Source organism: Ovis canadensis, chromosome 6, assembly GCF_042477335.2.
Source record: "Ovis canadensis isolate MfBH-ARS-UI-01 breed Bighorn chromosome 6, ARS-UI_OviCan_v2, whole genome shotgun sequence".
Taxonomy (NCBI): Eukaryota; Metazoa; Chordata; class Mammalia; order Artiodactyla; family Bovidae; genus Ovis; species Ovis canadensis.
Window position 1 is genome coordinate 58,502,165 of NC_091250.1, and position 15,440 is coordinate 58,517,604.

General features: G+C 42.7%; 1 protein-coding gene across 1 annotated transcript in view; it reads left to right on the forward strand.

Annotated features, from left to right (window-relative positions):
* The first annotated feature begins 5,552 nt into the window (after nt 1–5,552).
* Nucleotides 5,553–15,440, forward strand: part of LOC138442443 (cytosolic beta-glucosidase) — a 125,258-nt gene continuing 115,370 nt past the window's right edge. Inside the window, exon 1 of the mRNA XM_069593785.1 lies at nt 5,553–5,770. Coding sequence (XP_069449886.1) covers nt 5,713–5,770 — 58 coding nt within the window. The 5' untranslated portion in view covers nt 5,553–5,712. The remainder of the gene's footprint in view (nt 5,771–15,440) is intronic.

The window sequence follows — 15,440 nt, forward strand, 5'->3', positions numbered from 1 at the left end:
TTGGGCTTTTGTTGTTGTTTAAAACATAGTCACTATTCAGTATTCAGAGAGTGTATTTATCAGTTTGTGTCTGATCTCAGTGGTTTAGCAAACCTTTATTTCTAATTCACACCAGAGTGCAGAGTGGGTTGCTTGTGGGGTTGGTATTGAGACCTGCTTCCCTTGATGATACAGGGAACCAGGCATCTTCTATTGAAGGAATACCTAGGACATCGAAGTTTTTCAGTGGAGCCTCCATATCCAGTGGCTGGATGAAGGATGATAATGACATATGGATAAAACGTGGATGGTTATGTGGGCAGATTTCCTCCACCTAGCTTGGAAGCAATGCATGTTCTTTCTGCCCACATTCCACTGGCCAGGCCACGGTCATATAGCCACGTTTAACTGCAAGGGAGCCGACAAATATGGTCTAATTGTGTGCCCAGATGGAAAAGGAACCAGGATTCGGCTAACCCATAGCAATCTCTGCTGCAGATAGAAAAATGCTTACGTAGAACCTCACTTTTCTCCTGACACAGCTACACAGGCACATGGTGAATGCCAGGGTTTTTGAATCTTGGTCTTTCAGATTGGGAGGGTCAAAGTCTGACTGATGGTGCTGAATCTCTACTGAGTAACAGCTTGTTAGCAAAGAAGAATTTCTGTGAGATCTACTTTTACCTCAGAGGGTACAGCACTCGTAGTCTTTGAGCACTCCAGGATTTTTAGAAAGAGCACAGCTGCAGCCAAACCCATAATGCAAGTCATATATTCATTTCCCTTCAGTTTTGAATGTGGACAGAGGTCAGTGGCTGTCCTGAATGGCAGGATTTGGTGTGCTGTTGTTCCAAGGTGGGACACTGGGAAGGCGGTAGGATCTCAAAGGGATTATTGTGTGGTTTTGAAAGTGAGTTGAACCTGAGGGCTCAGATTTACACCCTTAAAGGGTTCCTATGTCTCAAAAGCTGAGAGTAGTGGACTGCAGGGGGCAATGACAGGTGTAGAGACTAGACAGTCGACGTATTAGCATCAACTGCTGCTACTGCTAAGTCACTTCAGTCGTGTCCGACTCTGTGCGACCCCGTAGACGGCAGCCCACCAGGCTCCCCCATCCCTGGGATTCTCCAGGCAAGAACACTGGAGTGGGTTGCCATTTCCTTCTCCAATGCATGAAAGTGAAAAGTGAAAGTGAAGTCGCTCAGTTGTGTCTGACTCTTAGCGACCCCGTGGACTGCAGCCCACCAGGCTCCTCCATCCATGGGATTTTCCAGGCAAGAGTACTGGAGTGGGGTGCCATTGCCTTCTCTGTAGCATCAACTAGTAGGGATTAAAATTGGGAGGTGGGAGGATAGGGACATCAAGCATTTAAAAAAATCATCTTCATAAGACCTGAATTTTCTTATTTGGCCCTACAATGGAGTGGAGGGGACTCTAACAAGTTAAATTACCAGACGGTCTTGCTAGATGGGGCCATGAAATCAGAATTCTTTCGTATAAAGAAAACTAAGAAATAACTTTTTTTCTTACTGAAGATGGGGGCTGCAAATTCACAGGTCTTATAGCCAGGAGGGTTTTAGTGTGGGAAGTGTTAGTGGAATGAGCTCTCTCTAAGGCAAGAATACAGAGAGATTGTGGGAAGCAAAGGGAGGTATTAAAGAGGGTGCCAGTAGAGCAAAGGTACCCCTGGGGCCTGAAGACCCCTTTGGGGGGCCCATACGTATACTGAGACATGATTTGTCTTTTCCACTCTCATCTTTCTTTCCTCCATGAGTGTATAGAGGAGTTTTCCAGAGGCAACAGATCAAATGAAAGCAGATATAAACATCCAGCTGTCTTCTCTTAAGCCAGGCCTAAAAGAGATTTGCAAAGATGCAAAACACTCTTCTCACTAAATATTCTTTGTTTATATGATTACTTTTCATAAAATCTTTTTGCTCACATGCTTTTTGTTGCTATTTAGATGAATTCATCAGTAAATATTTAAAAAATCTCAGTGTTAATTTCAAATAGAATAAATATTGATAAATACAAATCATATTTAAAAAAGGCTCTTTAGGGCTTCAGTTCTTTTTAAAAATGTAAAGAGGTTCTGACACCAAGATACTTAAGAATGCTAGATTGCAGAATGCCACCAGAGCTGAGGAAAATTAGATTCCGCCATTTGTGGTCTAATAATTTCAGAGAATGTGAAGCACTGAGAAGGTAGATTTTTCTTTCTGGAGAAAAATCATTAGAAGCTAGGGGTTATGGTGTAGATGGCCATTGGTGGGATAAGTAAATGTTAGTAACACTTCACACAGCAATTTGTAAACTTAAAAAATTGCAATACTGCCATCTAGTGTTCTATAGTGAAAATATTTTAATATATATATATTTTTTTCATTCAGCTTATGATTGCTTCAGACTGAAAGACTAGAGGGACTTTAATAGCACGCCCTGTGTTTTTTATGTTTATTTCACCAAACACATACCCTTTAAAAGTCTTCCCTCATTTCCTTTGATAGTTAACCTCTTCTTTTTTTCCTAGGATTAGGATAACTAGAGAGGGTAGGATTTCAACCTAGCTATACTTTGATCCAAATCTTATGTTCCTGTCTTACACAGTGTAGGATGCATTATTGCTGTCTTAGAGGAACTGTGGGCTTCCCTGGTGACTCAGATGGTAAAGAATCTGCCTGCAATGCGGGAGACCCAGGTTTGATCCCTGGTTTAGGAAGATCTCCTGGAGAAGGGAATGGCTACCTACTCCAGTATTCTCGCCTGGAGAAGCCCAGGGATAGAGGAGCCTGGCGGCCTACAGTCCTTGGGGTTGCAAAGAGTCAGACATGACTTTGTGACTAATACTTGAACTGAAGAAATAACTTTCCTCACTTTGATTTTTCCTAATGCCTCTCTCCCCAGGCATTAAAAAACCCAACTTAATTTTGGATCCCTTTTAGATGTACAGGAAAGGTGCCTAGGTAGCAGAGAATGTCCCTGGGTACCCTTCGCCCAGCTTCCCCTATTGTCAGCACCCTCGTGACTGCGGGCCACACGCTGTCTCTGGCACAGTGGGTGAGAAGTTCCACACGAGGCATGTGACTGTGAAATTCCAGAAACAGAAGCTCGGGGAGCAGTGAGACTGAGCTGAGGCACAAAATGGGTGACGTATGAAAGATTAGGACTTGGCTTGTCATCAGACTTCTCAATCGCCACCAGAAGCTACAAAACCATAAACCGATGCTTTCAAAATTCTGAGTGAAAATTATCTGTGTCATAAAATTCCAGAGTAGCCAAACTACGTATCAGGTGTGACATTAGAATGAAGATAATTGTAGGACTATGGGGTTTCAAAAAATATGCCTCCTATGCCCTTTGTTGGAGAAGGAAATGGCAACCCACTCCAGTATTCTTGCTTGGGGAATCCCAGAGACAGAGGGGCCTGGTGGGCTGCTGTCTATGGGGTTGCACAGAGTTGGACACGACTGAAGCGACTTAGCAGCAGCAGCAGCATGCCTTTTGCATCAGAAAGTTATTCAGGGGCTTGCTTCTCTAAAAAGGGAAAATAAACAAAGAGGGAGAAATCCTAGAGCTGATGAAGGAGGCTGCAGAGCAGGTACATCTGTGGCTGCCTAAGAAATACACAGTGCAGCGTGGAGCAGGAAAACAGGAGTGTCTGAACGTAGATTCACAGCCCAGGCAGACTGGGGATAAATTAGTGACAAGTATACAGGAAATTAAATATCAAAACCAGACACTTGATGAACCCTAGAGAAAATGAAAACTTTCACACAAGTGTGGTATGCTACATGGTTTAGCTTTGAGCCATACTTGGTCAAATTCATGTAAATAGTGAATATTTATTTAAACAGAAATAGTAATCTAACCACATTGAGGGGAATGGAGGAAGGGGAGAGAAAGAGAGAACACACACATGCTGGAATCTTCTACCCTTCTATCCAGAAGTCAATAGTTACTATGGAAAAGTGAAAAACAAATTAAGAAGCACCAGCATCAGCCTATTGCTTAGACATATATATATATATATATATATATATATATATATATATATATATATATATATATATATATATATATATATGCTGGGCAGGCTTCAGTCGTGTAGCCTGAATCCCAGGCTCCTCTGTCCATGGGATTCTCCAGGCAAGAATCCTGGAGTGGGTTGCCATGCTTCCTCCAGGGGATCATCCATACCCAGGGATCGAACCGCCTTCCTTATGCCTCTTGCATTGGCAGGCAGGTTCTTTACCACTAGCGACACCTGGGAAGCCACATGAAAATAAAAACCAGCAGAAACAGCTGAGAATAGTTACCTCTAGGGCATGGGGATAAGGAATTGTGAGGAAATGGTCAAGGGAAAGTTCTAGGAGGATTAAAGAAAGAAAGTGAAGTCGCTCAGTCGTGTCTGACTCTTTGTGACCCTAAGGACTGTAGCCTACTAGGCTCCTCCGTCTATGGAATTTTCCAGGCAAGAGTACTGGAGTGGGTTGCCATTTCCTTCGCCAGGGGATCTTCTGGACTCGGGGATCGAAGCTGGGTCTCCCGCATTGCAGGCAGACGCTTTATCGACTAAGCCACCAGGAAAGCCCAAAGTGAAAGTGAAAGTCGCTCAGTCGTGTCTGACTCTTTGTGACCCCATGGACTATACAGTCCATGGAATTCTCTAGGCCAGAATACTGGGGTAAGTAGCCTTTCCCTTCTCCAGGGGATCTTCCCAACCCAGGGATCAAACCCTGGTCTCTCGCATTGCAGGCGAATTCTTTACCATCTGAGCCACAAGGGTTTACGTGACTTTTAAAAGCAATGCCAAGCCGCACTCCTTAAAAATTTTGGCTGAATGTCTAAAGAAGCTACGAGCACCCCTGGAGGCCTTTAAGGAAAACAGTCTACTGGCTGCGCACAGCTGCAGTTGGGGGCAGGGAGGGGGAGGTGCTGGAGAGACCAGACAGGGCCCTAGAAGGCTGAGCAAGGTCATGATTTCTTTTCGGTTACAAGATCACGTCTCATCATTAGTGTTTATTGCAGAACAGAAATGTTGGTCAAAGGGGCATTTCCACTGATTCTTTCAAGTATTGGTTTTTTCCATGAAGACTAAGGTAGTCCTGGGCAAGAAGGGTGGCCATGTAATGGAATTTCAGATTCTGGAGTCTGACACACTTAGAATTTTCTCTTACTGGCTTTGTGACCTTGAGCTATTACTTAGCCTAACATAACCTCTGTTTTCCATCTGTAAAATGGGATCCGAGCTCCCACTTAATTAGGAATGTTTGAATTGTCATTGTATTTCTTGTTATAACTCATTTTGACTTGCTGTGGTTCAGACACTGTTAGGTGGTTTACTTATGTTATCATTAAACCTTCAATATTATCTACAAAAAAAAAAAAAAAAGCAATGTCCATGTATTTCATTAAAAGGGGAAAGATTAGAAGGACGGGTACCCTGCCAAAGCAGGGACTAGGCCTGTGCCCAGGCTGGCCCAACTCTGTTAAGAATCAGGGAGTGTCTGCAGAAGAAACTATAGACACTCCCCCTGAACCCAGTGACTTGACTTCCTATCAAGGCTGTGGCCATTCAAGCAGAGTCGTTTAATCAGGCTCCTTTCTTGTTTGCATATTCGCTCACGATCCGAGATTTCAGTCAGGATGAGAGTTCACTCACTGTTTGCGCAACCGCGGGACTCTGCCTGAAAGGTGCCTCTCCGTTGTCCGGGCCGGTTGTCTCTGAAACACATGGCTTTCCCTGCAGGATTTGGATGGGGGGCAGCCACCTCAGCTTATCAAGTGGAAGGTAGGAGAAACTCCTTGCCCTTCTCTAGGGCTGGGCTGGATGCCTTCTCATAGATTCTGTATGTTTGCGGAAGAAGGTGGGGATAAGGAGGCAAAAAAAAAAAAAAGAAGAAGAAGAAGGAGAAGAAGGGAAAGCAGTGTGCTTGCGTGCTAAGTCACTGCAGTTGTGTCCGACTCTGTGCGACCCCATGGACTATAGCCCGCCAGGCTCCTCTGTCCGTGGGAATTCTCCAGGCGAGAATACTGGAGTGGGTTGCCATTCCCTCCTCCAGAGGATCTTCCCAACTCAGGAATCGAACCTGCATCTCTTAGGCCTTTTGCATGGGCAAGGGGGTTCTTACCACTAGCGCCACCTGGGAAGCCCCAGAAAAGCACTGAAGAGGCCCTAACTGTTTAAATGAAACTACTCCTTTGCTCATTGAAGAGGCTCGCTTCCCATGTTCCTTTCCTTAGGCACAAGGGTGGTGGAGGTGACAGGCTGAAGACCCAGCAACAGCTGTATTTTTGGTCGGTTTCAGCTTATCTGAGACATCAGTGTACATTGAATGAGTTGCTTTCATCATTTGTTTCTTGAACACATTGGCCATAACCTCCCTAAAAATGAAAACAGTTGTTCCTGTTGGTTGGAAAATATTGACTAAGTACCTTCAAAGATTTCAAGAGACGTTGAAATTTCAAAGAACATTTCAAGGGATGTTCTTCAGTTGGGAGAGGTGCCCTGTTCTATTTCTGTTGAGCACACCCCCCTCCCCCATTTCCTGGGTGGCTGAGAAGTAAAGGGAAGCAACTGTGAGAGGTCAAAGAAGATCCAGAATGAAGTTGGTCTCCATTCACATCCATGGAACTGTCAGGTAGAAGCCATCTTCCATGGGGCCTCTGTGTTTTGACACACATATGCTCTGCTGGCTCAGATGGTAAAGAGTCAGCATGCAATGTGGGAGACCCAGCTTCGATCCCTGGGTTGGGAAGATCCCCTGGAGGAGGGCATGGCAACTGACTCCATTATTCTTGCCTGGAGAATCCCATGGACAGAGGAGCCTGGCAGGGCTGCAGTGCATGGGGTTGCAAAGAGTCGGACACAGCTGAGCAACCGATATTTTTATACTTTCATCCTCTGATACAAGGCATGCTCAAAAGGTCTGGGAGTGTCCAGTTCAGCAAGATCACACATCACTTTTCTCTCTCTCTCTGTAGTACTGTCTTCACATTTTCCCAGAAAATCTCCACTTGGTCAGCATGGGTGACTTGACAGGGATGACCCTCGGAGTAAAAATGAGAAATACCACATTGGCTACTTTCCTTCTCAGAAGAGAGGTCAGACAGAACTGAGAGGGGGTTGCAGAGTGCTGGAATGGAGTGAACAGAATCAGGTTCTAGAAGGAGCATAGCATGGAGACTAGGAAATCAGGACTGTTGAGCCAGACTCCCTGGACCTGGGGTCCATCTCTACTTTTTCCTAACTCTGTGTGACTTTGGGCAAGTTACTCAACTTCTCTGTGCCTTCTCATGTAAATGGGGATAATGATGGCACTATCAACCTTATATTGTTGCTGTGAGGTTTAAATATGGTGATGTATGTTAAATGCTGAATGATTAGTAGGTGATCCCTGAATGGTACTTATATTTAGATGGGGGTCAGTCACAAAGGGATTACTGAGAATGACTTGCTTTAGAACTTTACAGTAAACTTGGCTGAAACATGCAATCAGTTACCCAAGACAGCACAGTGGGATTTCAGTTCCCAGCTCCAGATCCTGCTCACTCAGGTGCCGGGGGTGAGCATACGGCTCCCTTCTGAGCTTCTCCCTTCACACGGCTTCCTCATGGCCAGACCTCTTCTGTCTACACCTGGCTTGCTGCTGCCTTACTGTAAGCTCTTTATTTGTGATCCCTAGCCCGCTATTGGAGAAGGAAATGGCAACCCACTCCGGTGTTCTTGCCTAGAGAATCCCAGAGACGGGGGAGCCTGGTGGGCTGCCGTCTATGGGATCCCACAGAGTCGGGCACGACTGAAGCGACGCAGCAGCAGCAGCAGCAGCAGCAGCCCGCTATTGTGCTGTTCACTGTCTAATAACAGCTTTCAGAAGGGAAATTGATCTTCCCTTCTCTTTCTGTCAAGGCACAGATGCCTTTTATATATCTGTTTTTTTTTTTTTTTTTCATACTGTTCATGGTGACCTGCCTCTTGAGAAACCTGTATGCAGGTCAGGAAGCAACAGTTAGAACTGGACATGGAAAAACAGACTGGTTCCAAATAGGAAAAGGAGTACGTCAAAGCTGTATATTGTCACCCTGCTTATTTAACTTATACAGAGTACGTCATGAGAAATGCTTGGCTAGAAGAAGCACAAGCTGGAATCAAGATTGCCAGGAGAAATATCAATAACCTCAGATATGCAGATGACACCACCCTTATGGCAGAAAGCAAAGAAGGACTAAAAAGCCTCTTGATGAAAGTGAAAGAGGAGAGTGAAAAAAGTTGGCTTAAAGCTCAACGTTCAGAAAACGAAGATCATGGCATCCGGACCCATCACTTCATGGCAAATAGATGGGGAAACAGTGGAAACAGTGTCAGACTTTATTTTTTTGGGCTCCAAAATCACTACAGATGGTGACTGCAGCCGTGAAATTAAAAGACACTTTTTCCTTGGAAGGAAAGTTATGACCAACCTAGATAGCATATTGAAAAGCAGAGACATTACTTTGTCAACAAAGGTCTGTCTAGTCAAGGCTATGGTTTTTTCCAGCAGTCATGTATGGATGTGAAAGTTGGACTATAAAGAAAGCTGAGTGCCAAAGAATTGATGCTTTTGGACTGTGGTGTTGGAGAAGGGAGAGTCCCTTCTTCTTGAGAGTCCCTTGGACTGCAAGGAGGTCCAACTAGTCTATTCTAAAGGAGATCAGTCCTGGCTGTTCATTGGAAGGGCTGATGTTAAAGCTGAAACTCCAATACGTTGGCCACCTGATGTGAAGGGCTGACTCATTTGAAAAGACCCTGATACTGGGGAAGATTGAGGGTGGGAGGAGAAGGGGACAACAGTGGATGAGATGGTTGGATGGCATCATTGACTCAATGGACATGAGTTTGGGTGGACTCCAGGAGTTGGTGATGGACAGGGAGGCCTGGCATGCTGTGGTTCATGGGGTCACAAAGAGTTGGACACAATTGAGGGACTGAACTGACTGACTGACTTTCTTTTCTTACCTATCCTTTTATGCTGGGTTTGAATCCTAGCTCGAGCACTTACTAGGTGAGTGACTTTGGACAAATAACTTGTTTAAGTCTCAGGTTCCTTATATATAAAATTAAGAAAATAGTCATACCCACCCTGTAGCTTTGTTCTGAGAATTAAAGAGGTCTGCATATATGATTGGAGCACAAGACTACCTGGTGCATAGTATCCACTAAATAAAAATAACACTACTATACTACTACTGCTGGTAATGATGATGAATGTTATTCTTTCTCCTGGTTTGATTCTGTCTCACTACGTCATCTGCTCCATTTACTGGGAATGGTGCTTTCTTCTTTGGACCCTAAATAAGAATACACTCTGTTCTTGCTCGTTCTTGTGCAGTTACTGGGAGAGTTACTGTTTAGCTCCCCCTTCCACCGTTGTAGGGATCACATGTGCAGGATGTCAACACGTGGCTTTGTCAGATCAATGTGGCCTGGAATTTAAAAGCTGAAGTCACCTCATCACTTTCTAATTTTGATAATCTTTGAACTTTTGAGCTTCCCTGGCCTCTGAAAGTTCACAGAGTCTTTGGAAGTCACTGAGGACTGAGCAGCAACTGTATTTGTAAAAACAAAAAATCTAGCTTGGTCATTTATTCTAAAACATCATGATGTTTCTTTTTATATTGATTTTCAAAACACATTGTCTGTGTAGGTATCTTTGTTTTCAGACACCCTCTCCTGAGTCTGGAGAGACAGCCATCATACTCCATGGCTCCCGCCATCCTCTACAGATCCATGCCCACCCCCACACAGAAACAGTGATATTTTGGCTCTGTTACTTGGAATGAAAGTCACTGTCAGGGTCTTTGCAAGTAGAGTAACCAGAAAGGGCAAAACAGGCCTTTCAGTCACTGGGCTTCCTAAGGTACTGCTTGCTTGTATATTTCACCAGACCTGTGGCTCTTCCTTCTGTCTGTCCTTGTCCACGTCTCTTTCACCTTCATGTTGGCCACTTCCTTGGCTATGGTTTTTAAGAAGAGTTTAATGTTTGTTATACCAGAGTTGGCTTCATGGTGCCTAGAGCTTTTTGGAGGAAAGCACCATATAAATCTAATAAATAAATAATAAACAAGTGATATAAGCAGGAGGAAAATTATGTGTTTTAGGTGAGTTGTAAATAACACTGTAAAACCTGTAAAAATGTATTCGTTAGACAAAGAGGCAGGGAAGAAAATGAAGATGATCATCATTTGTACAGAAGTGAATCTCATGCAATATTTTAAAGCGCGAAAAAATCCCCATGATTTTTAACCCTTTATGAAACTCTTTGCCTGTGTTTCTGGCTTGGGAACATGAGGCACAAAACAGCAGATAGCTCAGTGCCACTGTTTACTTCGTTGGTAAGCCATGAGGGCCTTTGAAAACAACTTTTAGGACCTGATTCTACAGCTCTTATGAGCTTGTAACTCCCAGTAATTTCAGGGAAGGCTCTACAGGGGTGAATGTACTCTGCAACAATCCTACGGGTCCTAAGTGAAATCTAAACTACTCCACTAAGGCCTCCTGGTGGAATCCAAGTTTGTGGTTTTTAAGGAGGTGAAGCCCTCAGTTTTATGAATGCTATTACCAACCCTCCATGATGCACTGGATATCAGTGTAATGTTCAGACTGTGATTTAACTTGGACTTTTGACTTTATGTTGGCAGATATTGAGGCTGGCCTCAACATTTGGCCTTCTGTTTGCTTTGGTGTATCAAAGGTGAACTCCTGTAGTTGAGAAACTTGGGGTTCTTTTGTGCTTACAAAAGTGGGAGAATGAACGAATTCTTTGGTTTTAGGTCCAGTTTTAAGTGTTTCGATTTTTTTTTTTTTTCGATTGATCAGTGTTTGGCTGCTTCTGGGTCTTCGTTGCTGTGAGCAGGCTTTCTCTAGCTACAGTGAGCTGAGCGGGGGCTACCCTCTAGTTTGCAGTGCATGGGCTTTCCATGTGACCTCTCCTGTTGCAGAGCCTGGGCTCTGTGGTACAGGGGCTTCCGTAGTTGCAGCATATGGACTCAGTAGTTGCCGCTCTCAGGCTCTGGAGTGGGGGCTCAGTAGTTTCGATGCCCCAGCTTAGTTGTTCCCAGGCCTGTGGGATCTTCCCGGTGCAGGAATCAAACCCATGTTTCCTGCAGTTCTTAAACACTGGGCCACCAGGGAGGGCCTGTAGTGATTCTATCCAGGCTGTTTCTTCACTGTACCTTTTAAAAACTGAATTCAACTATACAAACTGAGCTAGATGCCCATTTTATCTACCTGCTTTGGATGTCAGCACAGGCCCCATATTTCTTTAGACCACTTCCTGTTTGCTTCCTCCACTCAACCAGTTTTGGCTGTGTATCTGGCTTCCTAATTTCTACTAAACTCCTTGGCGCAAACATTTCAGCTGGGGATTTGATCTTCTGGCTACCCTTGGTAGTCTTCTGGTACAGTGTTCACCAAACTGATCTGCCCTTTGTATGAACCATCTAAGAAAGGAGTGGAAGCAGACTTAAAAGCGTGGACATTTGTAAAAAGGAGGAGGAGAGGTGAGAATTTATCCATGAAATTTCTCATACCTTGAAGTTGAGGTGAGAGAAACCACGGTTATTTTTTTCCCCCAGTTTCAAATTTGAGATCCACAAAAACTCAGTAGTTGCCCCCGTTTTTGATTGTACCATGAAATTATGTAGGCATCATCAAACAAGTATGGGCTTTGGCCAGGATGGTATTCAGATATTCATCAGCTGATACACTGACCAATCAGATGCTAACTGTAAAAAAAAAACTGGCATAGACTGGACTCGCACCTACATTGACTAATGGGAGGGAATTCCAACCATCAGCTGCTGGTATGGGACAGACTACTGGCAGCATCTTCATTGACCATTAAGAGTAGAGGCCAGCTGTCAACAACTGACTTGACTAGCCTGGCACTCACTTAACTAATCAGAGTGGGTACCAGCTGTAATCAACCACTGAGGCCACAATTTCATGTACTGATTGATTTTTAGCTTTAGGCTTATGAGTGGGACATATGAAGACTATATCAGACTATTTGTGAACTACTGGAGAGTTAAATCTCTTAATTTCTCCAAGCCTCAGATTTTTCACCTGCAAAATCCCATATGTTCATTGCTCTCTCTCTTTTTTAATTAAATTTCATTGGGTGAGTATTGGAGAGCTCTTTTTTACATTGTGTGCTTCTCTGGATCTGGGTTGATTTCCCCAGTTTTTTCTTTCAGATTACTGATTTGGGCATTAGCTTTGTTCATTCTATCTTTCAACCTCTCTATGAAGTATTTAATTATGGCAATCATATTTTTAAGTTTTAGGAACACATTCTTATTCTTTGATTGTCTAATTTCCAGGAAGTCATGTTTTGTTTTTTGGGTGTAGTCATTCTTTAAATCTTTGTAAGAATGCTAGTTTAAAAATTGTCTTTTTTTCCCTTTTTTGTATCACTTTGAAATCTTTGGGTTATTTGTTTATTTGGGTCCTCATCTTTCATGCTATTTGTCTTTGTCAAGTGGTTTGGTGATCCTGGAATACCCATTTATGATTTTGAATGAAAGAATACATTGACATGAGTAACTGAGTTAGGCTTCCTTTGAAGTTAAGTGGTTTTGTTCAGCTGAAACAGTCCTGACCCTGTAAGAAGCAGGGTTCTGTGTGAGTGAGTGGGACCCGTTGATGGTCAGTCTACTCATAAAGGACTATGTGTGTGAGGGAAGGAAGCCAACGTTTAGACCTCGATAATGGCCAGATAATGAGGACTTTAAAAAAGGATGTTTTCGTTTGCCTTTTAAAAGTGTTTTTATCAAGTCTTTCTTTTTTCATCAGTTTAACTGAGGTATAATCGTCATACAGCACTGTATAAGTTTAAAGGGTACAGCTTAATGACTTGACTTACATATATTATCAGTTGATTACCACAATAAGAAAAAAAGTTTAAAAGCTTTGATGCAAATTTCTAGGATCTATTCTCTTAGCAATTTTCAAATATGGCATACAACAAAGTTTACTCTAGTCATCATGTTGTACATTACTTCCTCAGTACTAATTTATCTTATAACCAAAAGTTTGTACCTTCTGACCACTTTCATCCAATTTGTCCTCCCCTCACCCCCCATCTCTGGAGGATATAGATCTGATTATTTTTTCTCTATGAGTTTGTTTTTTTCTGTTTCCTTAGATTCCACTGTGAGATCATGCCATGTTCATCTTTCTCTGTCTGATTGTTCACTTTTGACTTTTGTTTCCCATCTGTACTACCCTTCAAGTTCATATTTAGTTCTAGAGTTTAGTCTGCCTTTCTGGACTGTCTCAGTACCCTTGATAGCAATCTTTTCCTGTCACATATCTCACTTTTATTAAGCATATCTTGTAACTTCGAGGTGGGGTAAAGGCAGCACCAACTGCTCTGTTTGAAGGAACCAAACTGCTCTGTGGGAGAGGAACCAGTCAGGCCGGCAGCATGTTAGATAATCCTTTAGTTAATTACTCTGATGATTGCTCTGAGTCTGTTCTGCTCTCTGCAGTGGCTGACCCATAGATTCTCTAGGGCAACCCCTCTTAATCCTTACCAGCCGTCGTGTGTGTGTCTGCGTGTGTGTGTCTCTATGTGTTGTAATCCTTTGCTTTAGTTTCTCAGACAATTCCATTCTAGTTACTTTCTGTTTTCCACAAATACTTGAGTCAATGTGGCATTCTTTAGGGGCTTTTTTGGTTTTCAGTTATGTCATGGATTTTTTTTTTTTTAATTGGCTGTCATTTCGGTGGGGTTGTGAGAGGAGAGGAATTAAATATGTCCATTCCACTCTCCATCTTGAAGTGGAAGTCCTTATTAACATGCCTTTATAGAACAAAAGTGTCTTATAAACCATACAGGATTATTCAAAGTTTAGCAAATGAAATACCCCCTCTTCTTTTTACCTTTATCTTCCTCCTCTCTATCACTAACACATGCAAGCTCTGGAAATTTTCTAGGCTTATGCTTTTTAGAAAGAGGATGAGATAACATGGGATTGATGGCATTTCAGGCAATGAGAGGAAGTGAAATACTGAGGGAATGTGAGGAAAGCCGTAGTGGAGCGTAGGTGCTTTGACCAAGAAAAGTGCCTGCCTCTGGGGTCAGCTGCTCTTAGCCACTTGTACTTTTCATCCTTCCTTACATCCCTTTGTTCTGGACACAGATTCCCCATGTACCAAGTTTCCTGATAACGAGTTGGCTTCATGGGCAGTGATGAAAGGTGTCCGTTGCCATCGCTGTTGGTACGTGTCGGGTATTTGCTGATAACAGTCTGCCTAATTATGTATTCTTTTCTATCAATGATGTTCTTGATACAGAATGAATGCTTATCACATATGTTTAGGAAAAAGCATTTTTATCTGTATGATGGAATTACTACAAAATAATTGTTGAGTATTTAAAATATACAAACAAGCAAACAAAAAATCAGCCAGAGAGGTGTCTTCCAATTTTGAGTACGTACTTCAGTCTCTTTGTATACATTCACAGATTTTCATACACTCATCTAATTTTGTTCACCCTAATAGCATTCTATAGATGGTTTTGGTTTCTGTAAGATACTTAAAAATATCCTGATAGACTGTAACACATTCGCCTCTTTTTCTCCCTTCTCTCTATACACATGGATGTTGCATAGACAGCAAATGTGATCTGTCTATCTTTCAATTACGGTTTCCTCAGGGTATATACCAAACAGTGGGTTTGCTGGGTCATATTCTAGTTTTAGTCCTGATTTTTTCAGGAATCTCCTTATTGTTCTCCATAGTGGCGATGTCAATTTGCACTCCCACCAACAGTGCCAGAAGGTTCTCTTTCTCCACACCTTCAGCGTTTACTGTTTGTGTGCTTTTTGATGGTGGCCAGTCTGACTGGTGTGAGATGATACCTCATTGTGGTTCTGATGTGCATTTCTCTAATAATGAGTGATGTTGAACATCTTTTCATGTGTTTATTAGCCATCTGTATGTCTTCTTTGGAGAAATGTCTGTTTAGGTCTTCTGCCCACTTTTTGATTGGGTTGTTTGTTTTTCTGCTGTTGAACTGCACGAGCTGCTTGTATTGCAGAAACCATCACAATATTGTAATTATCCCCTAATTAAAAATAAAAAGAAGCAAAAAAACAAAACAAAACAAATGTGAATCAATATGCATCATTGAAACTAAGAGAAAATTTGCTGTATCTCAGTAAATCTGCTACATCTCCTGTTTGGAGTAGAGTTCTATATCGTGTCCTACATATCTGTACATAAATTAATTTGTTACCACCAAATTCATCAGTTAAGCTGGGACATTTGTTTATTTGGATGAATGTGTGCCAGCATCATACTGAAAAAAAGACTGTTCTTTCTGGGGCCTGCCCATCTGGCAGGGGTTGCTTTCCAGGTAAGTTCACTGGTGCAAAGCTTAAGTGATTCTTCAAGAATTATTGGGTCATCACAT